Below are 17098 nucleotides of genomic sequence, written 5' to 3'. Positions count from 1 at the left end.
ATATTTTTATATGTTTTCCTTTATACTTTCTTTTTCCCTGTCTGCTCACTTGTATGAAAATTTGCTTGATCTATCCCCCAAATAAACAAGCAAGTAACTTTTTTCTTTCTTTTAGCAAACTGAAAAAGCTAAGTGAGGATAGTTTAACTAAGCAGCCTGAAGAAGTCTTTGATGTTCTGGAGAAACTTGGTGAAGGGTAAGTGCAGTTATTTATAAGGGGATGGAATCAGAGGGAAACAGTATATAAAGCATGTGTTGGAATATTAAGTTACAGAGAGAGTGATTGTCTTAAGGAATGCTTTTCTAGACAAGTTTTAATAATAAAGCAAATGTGTATCAGTAGACTTCTATGCATCCCCATAGATATTTATGTATGTATTTTTTGATGTCATTTTATTGACACAGCAAAGGTGCTTGTGCCTGGAGTTAGATACTCTACACCTTGATAAAGATTAATTCTTCAGAGGCATGTCTTTCCTGAGGTCCCTGTAGAACCAAATTTTTTGCAGCCTGAAAACCCCCTCAGGCTTCTGCGTGAATATATGTCCTTGACTTTTAGATATACGTCTGTGACTTTTAGAGTTTCTGCATATAAAGGGCATGAGAAGCAGTTTATCTTGTTTAAAAAAACCAACACAACAAACCCTCTTTTATTTTCAGGTCTTATGGTAGTGTGTTTAAAGCAATACACAAAGAATCTGGACAAGTTGTAGCAATTAAACAGGTCCCTGTGGAGTCAGATCTTCAAGAAATAATTAAAGAAATTTCTATAATGCAACAGTGTGACAGGTAGGTATGACAGTTCTATTCCCTTTCTAAGAGTCTATGTGAAAAAGTATTTGTACTTGTGAATAGAGCTGAAATATATGTAGATGCAAGTGTTTTTACATGGAAAATTAAAACAGTCTGTGTTGGACAACTTACTTAAAGGACCCTCTTTGTGGACTTCCTGCTATCCTTAGCTTGGATTTAAGGATGTACAAATACTCCACCCTAACAGAAACTGTTGAAAGCATAAGTACTTGCCTCTGCTTAGAATTCTTCATGCTTGCTTCAGTTAACTTGTACTGGCAAGCCCGAAGGTTAACACTTCTGGTAAGTGTCCTGAGCCTTGTGAATTCAGAGTTACCTGTTTCAGAAGATAGATAAAGATGTTTCTGGCACATGATGAATGGCTAGTTAACTTCCAAAATAGATTTCTGTCAGTTGCCTTTTTCATGCAGGAACAGACCTTTTAAAAAGTGAACAATCTTGTAATAGTTCTGAAGAAGGACTGTTACCTTGCACTTGTTCACAAAACAGTCATCCCATGACTGCTAGTATTGTATAAATGGAAGCCTTAATGTCAAATGTCTGCAAGGATGGAGAAATTACTCTGTATTTCCTCTGTTTTATGGAGATAGCAGTTTCTTATTTGTGTATTTTTTAGGATAATCTTTTAAGGTTTTGGCTGTAACTTTGAAGTGTGCCAAACTGTAATTTTTAACAACGCTTGTGGAGGTATTTTTTGTTGGTTGTTTGTTTTTTGTGGGGGGGGTGGGGTGGGTGGGTTTTTTTGTTGGTTTTTTTTTTTCCCCCTATTAACAACTCATCTATTTAGCAAACTTTTTTTTCCCAATTTAGTCCCTATGTTGTCAAGTACTATGGCAGCTATTTCAAGAACACAGATCTGTGGATTGTTATGGAATATTGTGGAGCTGGCTCTGTTTCGGACATCATTAGACTTCGTAATAAAACGGTGAGATTTTAATTTTTTTTTTTTAAATAAGACACGTATTAAAATTAAACTGTAAACTAAGACAAGAAGCTGGAATAAAAGTCAGTTACAAGATCTTGGCTGATGCCAAGGAGTATGTGTATGCCTTAGAAAACAGACTCATGCAGTTGCTGACTGTGTCCATTCCTCTGTGGAGCAATCAGCAGCAGAAGCAAATGCATTTTTAAAATATAATGATCCTTTAAGTTTCTTGAAAACCACAGTTTTGTACAAGGCAAAACTTCTGGTGGCGTCTCCCCCCTACCCCTTCCACCTCACAGTGTGTCAAGCAGGCCATTTAATACATGCGTAGTTAGAAAACAAGCATAGAATTGTCTTGCTCTCTCCCAGTAATTAGGGAGCATGGGAAGTAATTGGTTATTGCTTGAGGAATGAGAAGGAATATCAGTTAAGGAATGTGAGAGGGAACCAACAGAAGAGTTGTATGGAAGAGTCTAAACAGGCTTACAACAGCAATAATGTAAAATTGGTCTGGGTGTGCTTTGTACAGAAAAGACAGAATTTGATGTCGGAGGTTTTTCAAGAAATACACTTGTAGTGGAGTAAATATGGACTTTTGTCATAAGTGGATAGTTGGTTTAAATATAAAAAAGAGGGTGTGAGTAAATGTTCATTTTTGGGAATACTACGTGGGTCTGTGCTGTCTATCCTCCTTGGGCAAGAGGGTAGAAATACTGATGAGAGAGGTTATATTCCTAGTAGTAAAAACAGGGAAAAGCTTGAAAGGCTTTGTGGTACTGAGTGTCTGACTGAGAAAATAAGCATAAGTAAATGTGAAGAGATATGTTTGGCTTGGTGGAGGAGGCAAAGTCTTTATATACCGGTTCTCAAGCCCTTCAGCATAATGTTTAGAGATAACTGAACAAGTAAATTTTCTGCCAAAGATTATGACAGTGCCAAGGACGAAAGAACTATGAAAGTTAGAGAAAGGTGATGGGGCGGCCAGAAGTTAAGAATACTTGTCTAGAAGGAGATACTAAATTTATTAAGATACTTCTTTGTTGAGAAGAGGTACCTGGAGGGAGAGATGATGTGAAAGGTTTTGAAAACCAAGAGTAGCATGAAAGAATTGACTTAAGATATGGCTATATCTTACTGTTTATTAGAAAATAATCTACTACAGAGTTAGTAGATCCAAAGCAAACATTTTTTTTTTTCTCTACATGTGATGATGAGATTCACTGTATAGTTATAGAAGATCTTATTAGTTGCTACGAGTTTATTTTCAAAAGGCAACTGAGTAAGATCAGGAAAAAAATACTGTGGCTGAACACAAATATTTAGCGGCTGGAGCAGGAAATGCATATGCTTCAGATCTCTAGGAGGGTGAAGCAGATAACTACCACCGTTTACTTGACATATGCTTGCATTCAGACACGCTGCCAAGCTAGATAGAACTTTCATTTTGGGTTAGGATAGGGTGTGTTCTGGTGCATATAACAAAAATTTCAGACAAACAAACATAGAATCAGAATAGTTAGGGTTGGAAAGGACCTTAAGATCATCTAGTTCCAGCCCCACTTCTGTGGGCAGGGACATCTCACACTAAACCATGTTTACCATCTCACCCAAGGCTCTGTCCAACCTGGCCTTGACCACCTCCAGGGATGGAACATTCACAACTTCCTTGGGCAGCCCATTCCAGTGCCTCACCATGCTCACAGAAAACATAAAACATCGCAAAGCAAAGTCCTCAATTTCTCATTTTGCCATGTGTATGTCTGGCAAGTTTTGGGAGATTGCGGCAGAGGCTTTGGACTTGTCTGATTTCTCTTGCTCTTTGTGGAAGAGTGACCTAATCACCAAGACTGCTGCGTGATGGGAAGTTGGTGACTGTGTTACTGGAATGAGGCTGCTTAAAGTAATTCATCATTTTGTTAGTGATCTTAAATATATACATACACATACACACACATATTTAATGGAAATAAGAAGTGGTTTCACTGTACTTTTCACAAGAAAAAAAATACATCCTCACTTGGAAGTTAGGAGGGAGATTATTTGCCAGAATGTTTGTTGATTAGGCCTAGACACACAGGGCTATGTGTTCATTAGTTTTCCTAAATTGTCAAATGAAGACTGTGTCTTGGCTGGGCCAAGGAAAAGTTTATTTTCTGCTTCTCTGTATGTAAGAAAAAGAAACTGAGGAGGAGAGAGTTGAAGTAGGAACCCCTACTTTAATGCAGGGGTCATTGAGTTCATAATTTGGGTACGAATTAAGGGACAGACTGGCACGTGTGATACAGTTGTGGGGGTCTATTATAGACCTCCTGATCAGGACGAAGGAGTTGATGAGGCTTTCTACAGGCAACTGGAAGTAGCCTCGCGACTACATGCCTTAGTTGTCGTGGGGGATTTTAACTACCCCGATATTTGCTGGAAGACTCACACAGCCAGTCATTCACAGTCTAGGAGGTTCCTTGAGTGCATTGATGATAATTTCTTAATGCAAATGGTGGACGTACCAACTAGGAGAGCAGCGCTGCTAGACTTAGTACTCGCCAACAAGGAGGGTTTGGTCAAAGTGGTGACGGTCAATGGCAGCCTTGGCTGCAGTGACCATGAGATGGTGGAGTTTAGGATCCTGTGTGGGAGGAATAGAATACCTAGCAAAGCCACAGTTCTGGATTTCCGAAGGGCCAACTTTGGCCTCTTCAGTCAACTGCTAAGGGAAGTCTCATGGGAAAGGGTACTAGGCAGTAAAGGGGCTCAGGATAGTTGGTTAGCATTCAAGGACCGCTTCTTCCAAGCTCAGGATCGGAGCGTCCCAATGAGTAGGAAATCAAGTAAGGGATCTAGGAGACCGGCGTGGTTAAACAAGGAGCTGCTGGGCAAACTCAAGTGGAAAAGGAGAATCTATGGATTATGGAAGGAGGGACTGGCCGCTTGGGAGGAATATAGGACAGTTGTTAGAGGATGTAGGGAGGCAATTAGGACAGCTAAGGCCTCCTTGGAACTCAATCTTGCTAGTCGGGTTAAAGACAATAGAAAGGGCTTCTTCAAATACATAGCAAATAAAACTAACACAAGAGGCAATATAGGCCCACTGCTGAACGAAGTGGGTGCCCTGGAGACAGAGGATATAAAGAAGGCAGAGGTGCTGAATGCCTTCTTTGCCTCTGTCTTTACTCCTGCAGACTCTCCCCGAGGGCCCTGGATTTCTATAGCCCCAGAAGGAGTCAGGACAAAGGAGTTTGCTTTGGTAGATGAGGACTGGGTTAGGGATCAGCTATGCAATCTGGACATCTGTAAATCGATGGGTCCGGATGGAATGCACCCACGGGTGCTGAGGGAGCTGGCGGAGGTCATTGCTAGGCCACTTTCCATCATCTTTGGTAAGTCGTGGGAAACGGGAGAGGTGCCTGAGGATTGGCGGATGGCAAAGGTCACACCAATCTATAAGAAGGGCAAAAAGGAGGACCCGGGTAATTATAGACCGGTCAGCCTTACGTTCATCCCTGGAAAGATGATGGAACAACTTATTCTTGACTCCATCACTAGGCATATCAAGGATGAGGGGGTCATTAAGAACAGCCAACATGGTTTTATGAGGGGGAAGTCATGTATGACCAACCTTATAGCCTTCTATGAGGAAGTGACTAGGTGGAGGGATTATGGTAGAGCGGTAGATGTAGTTTTTCTTGATTTCAGTAAGGCATTTGATACTGTCTCCCACAGCATCCTCATAGATAAGCTAAGGAAGTGTGGGCTTGACGATCAAGTAGTGAGGTGGATCGAGAACTGGTTGAAAGGAAGAAGGCAGAGAGTTGTGGTCAATGGCGCAGAATCTAGCTGGAGGTCTGTGACTAGTGGAGTCCCTCAGGGGTTGGTGCTGGGACCGGTGCTGTTTAATATTTTCATCAATGACCTGGATGAGGGAACTGAGTGCACCCTCAGCAAGTTTGCTGATGACACAAAACTGGGAGGAGTGGCTGACACACCAGAGGACTGTGCTGCCATTCAGCGAGACCTGGACAGGCTGGAGAGTTGGGCGGGGAGAAACTTGATGAAATTTAACAAGGGCAAGTGTAGAGTCTTGCATCTGGGGAAGAACAACCCCATGTACCAGTACAGGTTGGGGGTTGACCTGCTGGAAAGTAGCGAAGGGGAAAGGGACCTGGGGGTCCTGGTGGATAGGAGGATGACCATGAGCCAGCAATGTGCTCTTGCGGCCAAGAAGGCAAATGGCATCTTAGGGTGCATTAGAGAGGGTGTGGTTAGTAGGTCGAGAGAGGTTCTCCTCCCCCTCTACTCAGCCTTGGTGAGGCCGCATCTGGAATATTGTGTCCAGTTCTGGGCCCCTCTGTTCAAGAAGGACAGGGAATTGCTTGAAGGAGTCCAGCGCAGAGCCACAAAGATGATTAAGGGAGTGGAACATCTCCCTTATGAGGAGAGGCTGAGGGAGCTGGGTCTCTTTAGCTTGGAGGAGACTGAGGGGTGACCTCATCAATGTTTACAAATATGTAAAGGGTGGGTGTCAGGATGATGGAGCTAGGCTTTTTTCAGTGATGTCCAGTGACAGGACAAGGGGCAATGGGTGTAAACTGGAGCATAGGAAGTTCCACGTTAACATCAGGAGGAACTTCTTTACTGTAAGAGTGACAGAGCACTGGAACAGGTTGCCCAGGGGGGTTGTGGAGTCTCCTACACTGGAGATATTCAAGGCCTGCCTGGACAAGTTCCTGTGTGATGTACTGTAGGTTACCCTGCTCTTGTGGGGGGGTTGGACTAGATGATCTTTTGAGGTCCCTTCCAACCCTTGGGATTCTGTGATTCTGTAATTTGGAATCGAGTATCTTAAAGGTCTTTTCCAACCTAAATGGTTCTATGATCGTATCAAAATAAGTCATAGGAAAAGGTGGATGTTTCCTCGTATTTGGGGAGGAAACATTACTGTGCATTTGCCCTTGTTGCTTATCTCTAAGAATTTACTGGTCATCTTTTCTGGTATCTGTGGTTCCCCATCTTCTTTGAAAGCTTTGTTTGTTTGGAAGGCGAGCAACACTGGACTTTAATGGACAAAAAAATGAGGGAAGTAGAATTCAAAAATAATTGTTTTTATTTAATAGACTGTTGGGAGCCTGTTCATATAGAGAGGTTTTCAGCTTGACAGGAGCCAGTTCTTGTCCAAGATGCTCAGGCTACTACTTTGAATCTAGATTGACCCCTGGAATTCTGCCTTGAAGCCTTCTAGTGTGCCAGGCAGATCAGCAGCACTAGAGCAAGCTTATGGTGCCTGTTAGCTCATCTGAAGTGTGGTGTTGGTAATCAGTCCAAGGCGACAAAGCTGTGTGTCTAGTTTTGTTTGCTTTTCTCAGAGCCTGATTTGGGAGATAAATACGCTAACTGTGGTATTACAACCAGAAAGGGCAGTTCTGCTGTTATCCTCCAACCTGGTTGATGAGTTCCTTCCTTTTCCGTGCCTCAGATGCATTGATTGTGTGTGGCCACAGGGTGATCTTTGATAAGATTGATCTATCTGATGGGAGGACTTTTTCCTCTCTAGTTCATCCTCTCCACCCACTTGTGAGATAACTTGGCACTTACGGCAGCACAATGGCTTCATCTGGTGCAAGAGGGACATTAGGAATGAGCAGTGGGGAAAGAGAAGGAAAAGGCTTTTTCAGTAGCAACTTGCAATAGAATGAGATAATTACAAGGTGAAGCAATACTTTAAGTCCTACTGGCTGCTGTTAACATGGGAGAGTATTCACACAGCAGCAACTCTGCCTCTACTGATAATTTAGGGTGTACTTGCTCACCTACTGGATTATCTGGGTTATTCTAATCCTGTCTTTCAGGGGCCAAATTCAGTGACTGCAGCATAGCCCATAGTGGCTGCGCAGTGGGTTTATCAGACAAAACCTTATTTGGGGCAGTATTGTAAGTGAGAAGTGTAGCAATGTGCTGCTGTAGAGGTGGCATGCTGTCTGGGTTCAGAAGTCCTGCATCTTATATCTAAACTGTGACTTCCTTTCCATACCAATTTATTTATCAATTACATTATAATTTGTATACATTGCCTCATGTATTTTTACTGTCATCTCGTATGTGTTCTTAGCTAATTACCTTTTATTTTTTTTTCCCCATGTGTTTAAGCTCCAGTAATTCAAATGAATAGTGTATCTGAATCTCTAGATGCTGTGTTTGAATGTCCTCCTGGTTTTGCTTTCTCTATACACTACCATGGGGGTCTAGGGCAGCCCTTTGTTCCTGCTCTGAGCTAGAAGGGCTTTGCTCATAATGTTGTTATTTTGTAGCTTTAAGCAGTCATGTTTGTCAGTAATTTTGCAGTTTGGCCTTTGCTGCACTAAAGTTTGTGTGATTTGCAGCTGTAAATTGGCTTTCTAAGGCCTAATGACTCATATGTTTTTGTTTAAGTAGCATCTATCCCAGTATAACTTCCTCAGTTGAACCCATATGGATTAATTAATAGCCAGCCAATCCATACACAAAGCCTTAAATTCCTTCTGTGCTGGCTAACTTGTTTAACTGATCTCGGTGTCCAGACATTGTGGCAATGGACAAGTCCATTGTGGATATACTGACCATGTTCTGCTGGTAACCCTTGAATAAATGGACTAGTCAGTTGTGTTACTGTTCAGAGTCTGTTTAGGGGTCTGAGGGTAAGATGGCCAGCCTGTAATTCCTGGGGTTTATTTTTCCTGCTGTTTTTGAAGATGGTGTCATAAGGGATATCCACCTATTGCTGTAACTTTTTAAAGCTGAGAAGTAGCAGCCTTGGGTTGGTACTAGCCAGCTCTTTGGCACCTTTGGATGTGTCTCATCTGCTTCCATGGATTTGTATTTGTCCAATTTATTAGAGTAATTCCTAACACATTCCACTTTGCTGTTAGGCCAGAAAAACGCTACTAAAGACCGATGCAAAGAAGATGCTTGGGAGATTTATGCATTGTTTGTTAATAGATTGACTACCCCATTTAGTAGCAGACCATGCTGCTTTATATGTCCTTATTAATCTGTCTCTGCTTTTCATATAGAGTCATAGAATGTTTAGGGTTGGAAAGGACCTTAAGATCATCTAATTCCAACCCTCTGCTATGGGCAGGAATGCCTCACAACACCATTTCAGCCAAGGGCCTGTCCAGCCTGGCCTTGACCACTGCCAGGGATGGAGTATTTACCAGTTCTTTGGGCGATCTGTTCCATTGCCTCGCCACCCTCACAGAGGAGAACTTTTTTTTTTTTATATCTAATCTTTGGTTTTTGTTTTTTTTTTTCCTTCTGATATGCTTAGTTCGTTCCAGATGGTCTCCTGCTCTTCTTGCTCATTATCTTGCATGTCGGGGAGGATTGCTTTCATACTTTGAGGTGGTTGCCCTTGGTGCTCAACCAGCTCTTTGAGGTCTGATTGCCCTTTGGGGCGCAGCATGCCTGGGATCCCACTTACTAGTTCCTTTAACAATCTGAGGTTTGATGTCTGGAAATCTGGTTCTGCTACTTTCTTTTGTCACTTCCTTCCATACCTTAACCTCTACCATCTCATAATCACTTGCCAAAGCTGCTGCTGTCATCCCTGGGGAGTTCTTACTCATGAGTAGCTGGACTAGTAGTACACTCTCTGCAGTGGGCCTATACAACGCATCCAGTAAAAATTATTACTGCTCACCCCTGGATATTCTTGTACCCTGCCATGTTGCCCTCCCAAGAGGTATTGAGGTTGTTGACACCTCTGTGAACAATGGCCTATGATCAGAGGCTTCTTGCAGTGCTGAGGATGACTTACCTACTTCACCTTTTTGATAGGGTGGTTTGAAGCAGATGCCATGATGGCATCCACCTTTTGACCTGTAAACTCTCAACAAGCTTAAGTTTTATGTAGCGGAGCTGCATGTAGCTGTAAAGCTCAACCCTGTTCATCCTTCCTCTTGTGTCTTGGGAGGAGCCTGCATCCATCTCTCACAGTGTTCTAGTTGTGTGATCTATCCCATTGTGTCTCTAATTCCAGTAACTGCATAGCTGTGCAGCTGTGCACAGGCTGGCAGTTCTTCCTGTTTGCGTCACAGGCTGTACACTTTTGTACATGGGGTTTCAGATATACACCTGACTGCCCTACTTTATCTTGAAGGGAGTGAGAAAACCTCGTCCAGAATCCTTTCTGGTATGTGCTTCCCCATTCTGTGTTCCTCTGCTTACCTGACGTTTAAAGCTGCTCTCACTGTGTTAGGAGGCCTGTTGGCAAAGTTGCTCTTGACCTCCTTTGTCAGGTAGATGATGTTTTTCCATAGTAGTCCTTCTTCCTCTGAGATCCTGTGTTCATGAAAACACTAATGGTTTGCTGCTGTTAGTAGGTCTGCTGGTAGAAGGTGGTGATCTGCAGATGAATCTGCTTCTGATTGAGGCTTTCTTCTTATCTGGCAGGATCAAGACCACCACCAAACTGATCCTTGTCCACCTAACACAGGTTATTCAAGGTCTCCCTTGATGATGCTGTCAATGGGGGTGGTATGAACAGGTGCATAGCTTGTGAGCCAAGTGGTCTGTTTGCAAATGTGTTTTACATAATGGTAAAACTGTTTTTAAACTTTAGACAACAATGAAAACTCAAATAAGCATTTCCTGCTTGAAAGGCACATGGTACTGTTCTAAGTGACTTGTGGTAAGGACTTCCATTGAAATTATTGACCTTATTCACAGTGCTTTGTCAGAAAAGGACTTTGAAGAACCAGACTAACTCAGTTGCTGCTCATCTCAACTGTGTATAGACATGACAAATGCATGTCATTGTGCTACTGAATCATAATTAAAAATCTCTTTTCCCGTGTTGCCTTTACTTGGTACACTGCTGAAAAGGCTCTGCATTGCTTCCAAGGTTGTGCTCAACATCTGGATAGCCAGTTCAGTACTTCATAGATGTTGTATAGCAAGCTGGAACTTGGTAGTGAAGAGTAAGGGCTAAAGAGTCTGCCTTCAGTATTCTAATTGGTTCTTGATCTCTCTAAGTGTACTTATTAGTGCTAGCTAATATTGAGCATGTGACCATTGGAGAAGACTGAGCTTTCCTGCAGCAGTTTTCCATATGAACCACTAGAGGAAGCTTTCGGGAGAACTGGCTACGCAGGATTTGGAGAAGGCTGAGGTTCTGAATAACTTCTTTGCCTTGGTCTTCACTGGCAAAGGCTCTGACTGCACCGCCCAGGTCTTAGAAGGTAGATGCATGGACTGTGAGAATGCAGACCTTGGGCCCACTGTAGGAGAGGATCTGGTTCAAGACCATCTAAAAAATCTGAATGCGCACAAGTCTATGGGACCTGTTGGAATCCATCCGCGGGTCCTGAAGGAGCTGGCGAATGAAGTTGCTAAGCCACTGGCCATCGTATTTGAAAAATCATGGCAGTCAGGTGAAGTTCCCGACGACTGGAAAAAGGGAAATAATAGCCCCATTTTCAAGAAGGGGAAAATGGAAGACCTGGGGAATTACAGACCAGTCAGTCTCACCTCTGTGCCTGGTAAAATCTTGGAGCACATTCTCCTGGAAGGCATGCTAAGGCACATGAAAAACAACCAGGTGCTTGGTGACAGCCAGCATGGCTTCACTAAGGGGAAATCCTGCCTGACCAATTTGGTGGCCTTCTATGATGGGGCTACAGAACTGATGGACAGGGGTAGAGCAGTTGATGTCATCTACCTGGACTTGTGCAAAGCGTTTGACGCTGTCCCACACGACATCCTTCTCTCTAAATTGGAGAGATATCAATTTGATGGATGGACCACTCGGTGGATAAAGAACTGGCTGGATGGCCGCACACAAAGAGTTGTGGTCAATGGCTCGATGTCCAGCTGGAGACCAGTAACGAGTTCCGAAGGGCCAACTTTGGCCTCTTCAGTCAACTGCTAAGGGAAGTCTCATGGGAAAGTGTACTAGGCGGTAAAGGGGCTCAAGATAGTTGGTTAGCATTCAAGGACCGCTTCTTCCAAGCTCAGGATCGGAGCGTCCCAATGAGTAGGAAGTCAAGTAAGGGATCTAGGAGACCGGCGTGGTTAAACAAGGAGCTGCTGGGCAAACTCAAGTGGAAAAGGAGAATCTATGGATTATGGAAGGAGGGGCTGGCCGCTTGGGAGGAATATAGGACAGTTGTTAGAGGATGTAGGGAGGCAATTAGGACAGCTAAGGCCTCCTTGGAACTCAATCTTGCTAGTCGGGTTAAAGACAATAGAAAGGGCTTCTTCAAATACATAGCAAATAAAACTAAAACAAGAGGCAATATAGGCCCATTGCTGAACGAAGTGGGTACCCTGGAGACAGAGGATATAAAGAAGGCAGAGGTGCTGAATGCCTTCTTTGCCTCTGTCTTTACTCCTGCAGACTCTCCCCGAGGGCCCCGGATTTCTATAGCCCCAGAAGGAGTCAGGACAAAGGAGGAGTTTGCTTTGGTAGATGAGGATTGGGTTAGGGATCAGCTATGCAATCTGGACATCTGTAAATCGATGGGTCCGGATGGAATGCACCCACGGGTGCTGAGGGAGCTGGCGGAGGTCATTGCTAGGCCACTTTCCATCATCTTTGGTAAGTCGTGGGAAATGGGCGAGGTGCCTGAGGATTGGCGGATGGCAAAGGTCACACCAATCTATAAGAAAGGCAAGAAGGAGGACCCGGGTAATTATAGACCGGTCAGCCTTACCTCCATCCCTGGAAAGATGATGGAACAACTTATTCTTGACTCCATCACTAGGCATATCAAGGATGAGGGGGTCATTAAGAACAGCCAACATGGTTTTATGAGGGGGAAGTCATGTATGACCAACCTTATAGCCTTCTATGAGGAAGTGACTAGGTGGAGGGATGATGGTAGAGCGGTAGATGTAGTTTTTCTTGATTTCAGTAAGGCATTTGATACTGTCTCCCACAGCATCCTCATAGATAAGCTAAGGAAGTGTGGGCTTGACGATCAAGTAGTGAGGTGGATTGAGAACTGGTTGAAAGGAAGAAGGCAGAGAGTTGTGGTCAATGGCGCAGAATCTAGCTGGAGGTCTGTGACTAGTGGAGTTCCTCAGGGGTCGGTGCTGGGACCGGTGCTGTTTAATATTTTCATCAATGACCTGGATGAGGGAACTGAGTGCACCCTCAGCAAGTTTGCTGATGACACAAAACTGGGAGGAGTGGCTGACACACCAGAGGACTGTGCTGCCATTCAGCGAGACCTGGACAGGCTGGAGAGTTGGGCGGGGAGAAACTTGATGAAATTTAACAAGGGCAAGTGTAGAGTCTTGCATCTGGGGAAGAACAACCCCATGTACCAGTGCAGGTTGGGGGTTGACCTGCTGGAGAGTAGTGAAGGGGAGGGGGACCTGGGGGTCCTGGTGGATGGGGGGATGACCATGAGCCAGCGGTGTGCTCTTGTGGCCAAGAGGGCAGGTGGCATCTTGGGGTGCATTGGAGGGGGAGTGGTTGGTAGGTCGGGAGGGGTTCTCCTCCCCCTCTACTCAGCCTTGGTGGGGCCGCATCTGGAGTGTTGCGTCCAGTTCTGGGCCCCTCTGTTCGGGAGGGACAGGGAGTTGCTTGAGGGAGTCCAGCGCAGAGCCACGGGGATGGTTGGGGGAGTGGAACATCTCCCTTGTGAGGGGAGGCTGGGGGAGCTGGGTCTCTTTGGCTTGCAGGGGAGGAGACTGAGGGGTGACCTCATCAATGTTTACAAATATGTGAAGGGTAGGTGTCAGGATGATGGAGCTAGGCTTTTTTCGGTGATATCCAGTGATAGGACAAGGGGCAATGGGTGTAAACTGGAGCATAGGAAGTTCCACGTTAACATCAGGAAGAACTTCTTTACTGTAAGAGTGACAGAGCACTGGAACAGGTTGCCCAGGGGAGTTGTGGAGTCTCCTACACTGGAGATATTCAAGGCCCGCCTGGACAAGTTCCTGTGTGATGTACTGTAGGTTACCCTGCTCTTGCAGGGGGGTTGGACTAGATGATCTTCTTAGGTCCCTTCCAACCCTTGGGATTCTGTGATTCTGTGATTCTGTGTCCCTCAGGGATTGGTGTTGGGACCGGTCTTGTTCAACATCTTCATCGCTGACATGGACAGTGGGATTGAGTGCGCCCTCAGCAAGTTTGCCGATGACACCAAGCTGTGTGGTTCAGTTGATAAGCTGGAGGGAAGGGATGCCATCCAGAGGGACCTTGACATGCTTGTGAGGTGGGCTGATGCCAACCTTATGAAGTTCAACCATGACAAGTGCAAGGTCCTACACCTGGGTGGGAGCAATCCCAGGCACAGCTACAGATTGGGCAAAGAAGAGATTCAGAGCAGCCCTGCAGAGAAGAACTTGGGGGTGCTGGTCGATGAGAAGATGAACATGAGCCGGCCGCAGTGTGCGCTTGCAGCCCAGAAAGCCAACCGTATCCTGGGCCGCATCAAAAGGAGCGTGACCAGCAGGTCGAAGGAGGTGATCCTGCCCCTCTACTCTGCTCTTGTGAGACCTCACCTGGAGTATTGTGTGCAGTTCTGGTGTCCTCAACATAAAAAGGACATGGAACTGCTGGAACAAGTCCAGAGGAGGGCCACGAGGATGATCAGGGGACTGGAGCACCTCCCATATGAAGACAGGCTGAGGAAGTTGGGGCTGTTCAGCCTGGAGAAGAGAAGGCTGTGTGGGGACCTAATAGCAGCCTTCCAGTACCTGAAGGGGGCCTATAGGGATTCCTGGGAGGGACTCTTCGTCAGGGACTGTAGTGACAGGACAAGGGGTAACGGGTTAAAACTTAAACATGGGAAGTTTAGATTGGATATAAGGAGGAAATTCTTTCCTGTTAGGGCGGTGAGGCACTGGAATCGGTTGCCCAGGGAGGTTGTGAGTGCTCCATCCCTGGTGGTGTTCAAGGCCAGGTTGGATGAAGCCTTGTGTGGGATGGTTTAGTGTGAGGTGTCCCTGTCCATGGCAGGGGGGTTGGAACTAGATGATCTTGAGGTCCTTTCCAACCCTAACTATTCTATGATTCTATATGTTTTAGATAATTCTATGTTGCTGCTAGGCTGAAGTAGCCTAGCAACTTTCAAACTTTATTTTTTTTCAATTTTCAAGACTTTGATTTGTTAGCACCTTCTTGAATTACCCAGTATGAAAATGCTTATTTGAGAAGAGGAGTTAGAGTTTGTTACATATAATAGTTTTTAGAGCCACAAAGATATTAAGGGAGTGGAGCATCTCCCTTAGGAGAGGCTGAGGGAGCTGGGTCTCTTTAGCTTGGAGGAGACTAAGGGGTGACCTCATCAGTGTTTACAAATATGTTAAGGATGAGTGTCAGGATGATGAAGCTAGGTTCTTTTCAGTGATGTCCGGTGACAGGACAAGGGGCAGTGGGTGTAAACTGGAGCATAGGAGGTTCCATGTGAACATCGGGAAAAACTTTTTTACTGTAAGAGTGACAGAGCACTGGAACAGGTTGCCCGGGGGGGTTGTGGAGTCTCCTATGTTGGAGATATTCAAGGCCCGCCTGGACAAGTTCCTGTGTGATGTACTGTAGGTTACCCTGCTCTTGCAGGGGCATTGGACTGGGTTATCTTTTGAGGTCCCTTCCAACCCTTGGGATTCTGTGATAGTTAATAAACCTTACAAAAGGTACTGGGATTATGTTGTCAAAGCCACAAATCTAAAAAAAAATCAACACTGATCATCACCTGTGCAGTGAATAGTCATTGTTATGTTGTAAAATCACACTTTCCATATGATTATTTGCAGCATGAGTTGGGCTCAGTAGGGAGAATGACACTTGCTGCCTCCCTTCGTATGATCCTATGCTTAACTTGGTATAATTGAGTAAAACTGGTAGTTCTCCTGTGGTAGTGAGTTCTTATTCTGTCCGTTACTGTAATATTGAGGTGTCCCTTTACTATAATAAAGGAGGAAGAACAGAAGGGAAGAAGGGATTATCTCCATTCGTTTGAGATGATTACTGAAAGGTCAAACTTTTTCATTTTAAGTAACTTAGATGTCATGATTTAGTACCTCACTCAAGACATAGGCTGGGATTTTTTTTTTTAAGAGAACTGTCTTCACACGTAGCATGCAGATCTGCTTAAAAATGTCTGAAATGTAGTTGCTCTGAAAGGTGAAGCTTAAGGGAAGTGGCTTCAGGAGAGTGTAGTCTTACTGAAGTTCATAGCAGGCAGTGGAAACCAGAATCTAACCTTGATTTCAGGTTAAAGCTGCAAGTATAACAACTCTTTCTCCCTGAAGCTTCCTGCCCTATTTCATAAGTTCTACTTCAAATATTACAGGTGGGAAGGGTATTGTAGTAACTGTCACCTCGTCTCCCTTGCTCATTTGCTCATCTCTTCTGCATCTCTGACTCTTTCTTAGTCCACCTTGTCTTCGCATAAATGAAGGAGGTAGGCCAAGTATGTGATAATAAGGTCAGTGATGGCAAAGCTTGATAGTTTCAGGTGGAAGAGTGATTATACCATGGTGCCTTTATTTGCCATGAAGTGGATTTAGCCAGTGTGCTTGACTTGATCAGACTGTTTAGGTGCAGTAACCTGATGCTTCCTGGAAGCATCAAGCTTAATGTGCATGTATTAGTGTAAAAAGAGCAGCTGGGAATGGACTTAGGCAGTTAATACAGTTCAGCTGACCCAGAACCCTTCAGAGAGGCCCTCAGGAAGGAGAATGTGAGCAGAGAACCCATAGATAAACTGTCCAGCAGTTGCATGGATTAGGTAGTGTGTGCTAGACTGTATAAATGTACTTCTGGTTCTCCCTTGTGGATGGCATCCATAGGCTGTTAGACTTAAATATGTGGATTAGCTGGTCTCCTAATACATGTGTAACCCCTGAATCTGCTGTGATCTGCTTTGCTCCAAATTTCCATTTCTAAAGATCGGCTTTGTTGCTAACATTTTTATGTAGGCTGTAGTGTTGCTCACCTTTATCATTTACATTAATTTTAATCTATAGCTCACATGTGGTTTTGATGATGAAAGATTTGAACCTGTTTCATGGCTGACAGCTGACTGATATTTAGAGGGTAGCACCAGCCCACTGAAGGGACTCAGCATACAGAATTGGAATTAGCCAAAAATACTGAGCAGATAAACGTTCCACAGGATTTTAAGTGAGGATCTTGACACAACTGGATGTTGGAAACTAAGTGGAAAGATAATTACTGGGAAATTATACTAAGGTCCAAGGTATAGAACATGCTATACTCACAGAATGGTGCTGCATGTTTAAAAGCTCAGAATAAGATAACTGTTTTAACAGAAAACATAATACCTGGTTTGATCAGGAATAGTACAGTATAAGAACCATACATCCTGGCTAGAACAGCAATATTAACATATCCCTAGTATTAAAAAATAA

General features: G+C 44.2%; 1 protein-coding gene across 1 annotated transcript in view; it reads left to right on the top strand.

Annotated features, from left to right (window-relative positions):
* The window catches only part of STK3 (serine/threonine kinase 3), a 130867-nt gene that overhangs the window by 7312 nt on the left and 106457 nt on the right, over positions 1-17098 (top strand). Inside the window, exons 2-4 of the mRNA XM_065668692.1 lie at positions 116-196; positions 661-789; positions 1624-1738. Coding sequence (XP_065524764.1) covers positions 116-196; positions 661-789; positions 1624-1738 — 325 coding nt within the window. The remainder of the gene's footprint in view (positions 1-115; positions 197-660; positions 790-1623; positions 1739-17098) is intronic.

The sequence above is a fragment of the Lathamus discolor genome, chromosome 2 (genome assembly GCF_037157495.1).
Source record: "Lathamus discolor isolate bLatDis1 chromosome 2, bLatDis1.hap1, whole genome shotgun sequence".
In the NCBI taxonomy this organism is placed as follows: Eukaryota; Metazoa; Chordata; class Aves; order Psittaciformes; family Psittacidae; genus Lathamus; species Lathamus discolor.
This window is presented reverse-complemented; position numbering and strand designations above follow the sequence as displayed.